Source organism: Anarrhichthys ocellatus, unplaced genomic scaffold, assembly GCF_004355925.1.
Source record: "Anarrhichthys ocellatus isolate YVR2014 unplaced genomic scaffold, GSC_Weel_1.0 scaffold2860, whole genome shotgun sequence".
Taxonomy (NCBI): domain Eukaryota; kingdom Metazoa; phylum Chordata; class Actinopteri; order Perciformes; family Anarhichadidae; genus Anarrhichthys; species Anarrhichthys ocellatus.
Genome location: NW_022282834.1, coordinates 1 through 6695, shown reverse-complemented (window position 1 = coordinate 6695; position 6695 = coordinate 1). Strand labels below are relative to the sequence as shown.

Here is a 6695-nt window from a genome sequence, read left to right as displayed (position 1 = left end):
CACACACACACACACACACACACACTTTGCATTCTGGCGAGGAACATGCCTGAATGATTTTATTTTGAAATTCATCTGTTTATTCTTTTAACGTACACGTCTCGTGGTGCAAACACTCGTCTTTGAAAAGTCTCGGGACGGGGGGGGGGGAAACCAACCAATGAGAGGAGAGAAGCAAATAATGAGTCGTCATGCAAAAGAAGGGATGATGAAGACTAGTGGTGTGTGTTCTTCTGTCTCTTCTTCTCTGATATGGTTCCTAAGGTCAGTAGTGCTACTTCTACTGTACGAGGCTCATGCACGACTTTCTGCTCTTTTTTTATTTCTTTTTTTGGTTTGAGGATTTTGATTGGAAGATGCAGGTGAACGTTTATGATACAAAACATGTTACAGTATGTTCGTCTGTGTCTCCTGTGAACGGGTCGAGGAAACGCTTCAGCTGAAAGTCACGCGTGGCCGACGGCGTGCGCTCTGTAAGAAGGTCGTCTTCAACACACCTGTGAATCACTGCGTGGACACTCTGCACCTGTGCATCGAAAGAAAGCTTCTGTTCTACTGCGTCCTCAGGTTTCTACCATCAGTCCGTCTCTACAGGAATCTGGGCTGAAGGAGGAAGTAAGAAGAGAAGCTTTAAATCTTCCACAGGAGTGTTTTTATCTTCCTCTTCAGGAAACACTTCTACGTCCTCAGATGTTTTCTCCAGTGTCTCCGCGGCTCGATGTGTTGAAATCACCCAGTTTATCGTCTCCTCGTGTTCTTCTCAACTCACCCACAACGTTCTCTTGACTTTTATATCTCCTCAGATATAATCTGTCAAACGTCTGTCTCCTTCGTTCTTCTGTCGTTAGGACTGTGAAGATGATCAATCTTTTACTATGTGAGTTCATGTCAGGAGACACATTAATGATGGAAGGACTTCACTTTCTAACTGCTGTGGACAGACGGAGGAGCTGCTTCAGCTTCATCACATCGACGTGGCGTACAATGAAGGTTCAGATCTAAAGAAACATTCTACTTGTTCTACATCCAGTGTGAAAATAAATCAGTTTTAAGACATGTTTTCACCTGCAAATCACACAAACCTGAGATAACACTTACAAAGAGACAAAGGGCTCCTGGGCCCAGACATGAGGCCCCACCACCTCTGCTCCACATCAACACACAAAGTCTGTGTCCATGGTTAGCCTCTCTTCTGTATTTTTCTGTCTCTTTGTAGTTGTTTTAGGTCTTCTTGTAGTTTTGTCTCTTTGTAGTTGTTTTCTGTCTCTTTGTAGTTGTTTTGTGTCTCTTTGTAGTCCTTTTATGTTTCTTTCTGGTCATTGTGAGTCCTGGTCGGTACATGTCTGTTTGAGAGACACTTTGTAGACCAGGGGGGCCCCTGACACTTTGGGCCCCTGGGTCTGTGCCCGATAGGCCTGTTCAGTAACCCCTCCATGGCTCCTACTGCTTCTCCTAACAGTTAACTTAAACTTTGGGGAAAAAGATGAATAAAATCCACAAAACTGATCTACAGGTGAAAAGATGTCAAACAGATGTAATCTCTTCTTTAGATATTTTGATCCACTGAGGAGCTGAAGGTATTGAGCATCATTGATGAATAAAACTGAAGTAACTTCTCCATGAATGTGTTGAAAACAAACCTTCTTTTTCTCCCAGAATGCACCTCATCGGGACGAACGTGACTTTAATGCTGAAGAGCCTTTGTGGCGTCGCGCTTCTCGTTCCCATTCAAATCTATTGCAGAATACACGTTGTGTTCTCTCTCTCACTGAAGAGATCACAGAACAAATGGATTCTAGTTGCTTTACATGATGTTCCCTGCAATGATTACTGTACTCTTATAACACACATATTATTATTGTTATTATTATTATTCTCTTCATGTTGATGCTATTTTCCTGCTTGTTGTAATGTTGCATATTTTGAAAAGTAAAACGCTTTCGTTCCTCTGGACGTCAAACACCTGTGAGCTACAGCCGGACCAGACGAGTCCACATCAGACCGGATTGATCCAGAATCCCTCATTTAACCCCTTTTCTCTCTACAGTCCCATTTAGAAAAAAACAGGTAAGTCCTTTGAGTCCAGTTCAGCTCCTTAAGGATCAGCTCAGAGTAGTGAACAGTATTCAGGCTCAGCATAGATCAGTTAAGCCCAGTTGAGTCCGGGTTCACGTGTTATGATTGGTGCGTTTCAGCAGCGTCTGGATGGTCCTTCGTGTTCGGTCACCTCTTACAACCAGACTCTGAAGAGTTGACCTGAAGCTGCTGAATCAGAGCCAGTGGAAAGATCATCCGTACAGACTTCAGAATCATCCTCTTCTAAGACATCGCAACCCATTTTTGTGGGGTTTAAACCTACAACCTCTACACATAAGCGGTCCAATACAGAAGTTAATATCACCAAACCTCAAGTATCATCGTGCAGCTGTATCGGCCTGATTACTGTCACCTGTTTCCCCACAACGGCATCCAAACAAATCAATGAGTTGGAAGCCGCTCAGGGTCGCTTGGTTGTCTGCAGATGGTCTCGTCTTTATCCAATCAAAGATGAGTTTGACTCTGAAACGGTTGAGTCTGAATGATCCTCCAGCTGGTCTACAGTCCTTCAGATTTTCACTGTCAAGACCAAAACCACTCGGTCCTTTCACACCAGGTTCAGACTGAAATACAAGCCCATTGTCCTCGCAGCCATGTGGTACCCGTAGAGATGCAAAGAACTGACCCAATGAAACCTGTTTGTTGGTTTTCAGGGGGCTTGATGTCTTTCTTTGGGAATCTTGGCATCGTTTCCATTAGATGAACCGTCCCAAAAGTGTGTGTTGGGGTAAAATGAATTCTTGGAATGGTTCTTCGGGAGAGCAATTATTGTTTTTCTTTGCAAATTCCTTACCATTCATTTTTGCTTGATTTCCCAGCTCCTGTTATGGTTATTTGTCCCTTGTGTCTCCGTTAATCCACAACAATAGTGAGAGGAAGTGAAAAGCAACGAGCATACTCGAGATCTCTGCTGGCGGCGCCCCGGGTATCAGGATCAGAGGATCCAGAGGAGGTTCAGAGCTCACAGGGAGGTCGGCTGTGGGGCGGCAGGGTGGGTGTCCAGGGGAGGGGGAGTCGCGGGCGTGGTCGGAGGTTATAAGGAGGAGATTTTGAAGGTGTCGTGGGTGTAGGCGGTGGCCTGGGTGTTGCGCAGGATGCCGGGGATCGAGGCGGGCGATGGCGGCAGGCTCTCGTCGGGCGTGTTGGCCGGCGGCGTCGGGATGCTGATGATGGCAGCGGTGAAATCTGGTTCCCCGCAGTTCAGCTTCAGGTCGCTCATCTGGGCGTTCAGACTGGAACGACTGAGGAGAGAAACAAACACAGAGATTGTTTTAATTTCAAATGAGGAACCAAGAAAATGTTGAAAAGATGCAGTGAACCCCGTCAGTGCTGCAGCGTTAGTGTGTCACTGATGCTTTTTAAGTCAAATAGAAAATGAATTCTCTGTTTTCTTGGAACGGAATACAAATATGTTGATGATGTGCAGTATAATTTTGCATTTTTCAAAACACAATAAAACCTTTTTTTCTTCTGCAATGTCTTCCTGGATGTTAGAAGCTGAGGGAAAGTTTGCGTTAAACGGAAAATGCGCCAACTTGATCAAATAATTTCTGCTCATCTTGAGGCTTAAATGAAGTTGCTTCATATGCTACCAACTGTTGGAATGTAATAAGTAAGTTCAAGTCTTAATTATCTGAAAGATGTGTTTTTAATGGTAAAATAACCATTAAAATGCAGTAAAGGTGGAGTACATCAAGGCTCTGCTTTTGGACCCGTTTTGTTTATTTCTAATCTCAGAACCAAATTCTATCTGAAGTTCATTTTTTCTCATTGTGCTTTATCTGCGTGTCTTCTCTCCAGTTGTGTGTGTTCATGTACGTTTGTGGTGTGATGGAGGTGGACTTGATGTGCAGGGTGTCCAGCTCCTGGACGCTGCCCCGGCTGACGGACACCGTGGAGTTGGCCAGTCGCATGGCGGCTCTCCTCCGGGCCCGGCGGGGGCAGCAGCCGGTGGAGTTGTTCTGCGCCCCCTGCTGGCTGGACAGGGAGGTGCTGCGACTGGTCCTGTAGCCCACCGACTCCGTCATGCACAGCTCGCTGTAGTTCATCTCATTGGTGAACTCGTGGTTCTGTGAGGAGAGGAAGGGAGAAGCTGAGATTAACAGCTTATTAAAAAAGTTGAATTGAAACATTTGAAGAAGCTTTAAAGGTTTTGCTTTCAACTTCTAACGACATGGATGAGAAGATTTTGTAAAATATACATTTCAAAATGTACATTTCTATGACAATCTGCTGAGGAAGATCATTTTAAAGACATTGTTTTGCAAACTCAATAAGAAACTTTCAATTTAAACTTGAAAGTAAGTAATCAGGAACATCCAGTGAAAGCCTGAGTTTATATCGAGGCTGCCTGCAAACATAACGACACGCTGAAGGCATCTTTAAGCTCCATAGAGTCTAAGAGCAGATCTGAACTTCAGATTCTCACCGTCGTCTTCTCCAGACAGTGCAGCAGGTGGTTGTGTTGATGCTCGAACGCTGATCTGTTCTTTATACACAGAGCTGTTGTGTCACTGTCCTGAACACACACAAAATCAGAAAACAACAAGTTTACACAACATTCAAACATCACCAAAGTATTACAAACACCAAGAGGAATGAATGAATCCTGTCTGAGAGCAGTTTGTAGTTCAGTCCATTTAAAAGCAGCAGAATACTGGAAACTAGTTCTGCCAACATTAGAATATTTAATTGAATATGATGTTATTGGATCGTGTAGTTATCAAGAAAAGTTCCGATAAATATCATGAGGTGATTATTTCTTCCTGTAAGGAAGTCCATCCAAACTTGTGATACGGTGACGAGTATGAAAGGACTAAGTCCAGTTTGATTCAACATTTCTGAGCCAAATGTTGATGGCTGTTGAGAACACCATGTACTTGGTCTTATCTGCATTTAAAACAAGTCTATCATTAGAAAGAGATAAATGTAAAACATCAAAGGCAAACTGAAGACGAGAGTCTGAGTTGACATATAAAATGGTGTCATCTGCATAAAAACGGACATTTAGGTAATTTATGGTGTGTTTTTGCCTCGCGGTACTCGCACGAGTTTGACCTGCAGGTAATTTGGGTTTATTTGGGTCATTCTCGCTGGAGAGGAGGCGGGGCTTACCGCCATACCAACAACATTTCGTTAACCATGACCGAAATACCCAGTTTTGATGGTTAGTACATGTTGTGTCTGTGTTCGTGACGTGTTGGTGAGTTTCACTGAGATGTATTCACTGTAACTAGCAGCAGAGCTATGAACCCAAAATAAACTGTTTAGCAGTGATTTGGTTTCAATAAACGGATTAAAAGGATCCCAACATCACTACATCATGATGCTGATTTGTAAAAAGTCTGAATTCATGACAGATCTGTTAGCGAGATGAACAGCTTTTAAAATGCTTGTATATAACTGTATATAATACCTCAGCCACGTTACTGTTAATACCAAAGATATTACATCAAATACATCAACTCCAGCCAATAAATTCCGCATATTCGCGTCATTAATGTTGCCCAGTTCAAATTTCTGTCAATTTGCGTCGTTACATTGACTTCGTATGTAATAAAACACGGCGTGATACGTCGGTTTTGCGCCGTAGTTTCGGACATGAAACTCAACTCCACCGGTCACATTGATCCCGATCCTTCTCCCTGGAGGATAAACCCTTGTTACCCAATGATCGTTCCTCTGGCGCCCCCTCAGGACAAACACGATACATTTTTCATCAGTTTACTTAGAGTCGACAAAGTCTTCATTAGTTTATAGAAATAAAGGAGAAAGTCTGTAAATCAATCAACGTATCTTTGAAGGACAACTGATCATACTGTTTGAGCCTCTCTCTCTCTTTTTAGTCTGACACATAATCTCTCTTCTTTCTGCTTCCTCTCTCTCTCTCTCTTAATAATTCTTCCTCCTCTCCATGTTTCCGTCTGTGATGTTTCAGAACAAACTCTGTGTATATAAAATAATAAAAAAGCTTTTCAAACTATTCCTGAGATCACAAAGAGGAAGCTGAGATCCTCCTCCTGCTTCATCCTCTTATTTTCTCTCTTCCTCCTCTCTTCTTCTGCTGTAACCTCTTTGTTTCCCTCCCCTCCTCTTCCTCCTCTTCCTCCTCACCCTCATTGCGACCTCTTTAAATCCAACATTCCTGCTGAGCTCTGAGGCATTAAGCCTCAACAGTATATCTGTCTCTCTCTCTCTCTACCTGAAGCTTAAATCCTCTTCACTGATGAAACATTGAAACACAGTTTCCTCCTCGTGATGAAGATGAAGCTCCTCAGATCTTCAGTGATGTTCTCAGAGTTCAGCTGCACAATAACCTTTTCAGGTTATGGTTTGTGCAGTAAGTGGGAGGAGTCTATGAGCTGAAGAGGAACTTAAAGTCTGCAGCTTCAGTAGAGTAGAGCTCCCTGCTGACGCGCTAACGTTCATTCAGACAACTTCACTGCTTCTATTCTTCTATCCTCTCCACCAGTATAAATATATATAAATATTAAAATGTGTCCTCATTCCAGACTACATGGTGGTTCTGATTCTCTATTTTAAACTGAACACAAGAGACCACTGTCTGTCTGTCTGTCTGTCTGTCTGTCTGTCTGTCT

General features: G+C 43.2%; 1 protein-coding gene across 1 annotated transcript; it reads right to left on the bottom strand.

Annotated features, from left to right (window-relative positions):
- Positions 1-1238: 1238 nt before the first annotated feature.
- On the bottom strand, positions 1239-5217 carry LOC116378598 (potassium voltage-gated channel subfamily D member 1-like). The gene is made up of 4 exons (XM_031840494.1): positions 5212-5217; positions 4526-4615; positions 3916-4166; positions 1239-3338 (listed from the first exon to the last, which is right to left on the bottom strand). Exons 1-4 carry the CDS (start codon positions 5215-5217, stop codon positions 3131-3133), a joined length of 555 nt encoding a protein of 184 aa, XP_031696354.1. The 3' UTR covers positions 1239-3130.
- Positions 5218-6695: the final 1478 nt, after the last annotated feature.

What these genes read in the sequence shown, in the direction of transcription:
- LOC116378598 (XM_031840494.1), bottom strand. An exon ending in ACTGTCTGGAGAAGACGACG is followed by an intron (nt 4,167 to 4,525) that starts GTGAGAATCTGA and finishes CTCTCCTCACAG; the next exon opens with AACCACGAGTTCACCAATGA. An exon ending in ACCTCCATCACACCACAAAC is followed by an intron (nt 3,339 to 3,915) that starts GTACATGAACAC and finishes TTCTCTCCTCAG; the next exon opens with TCGTTCCAGTCTGAACGCCC.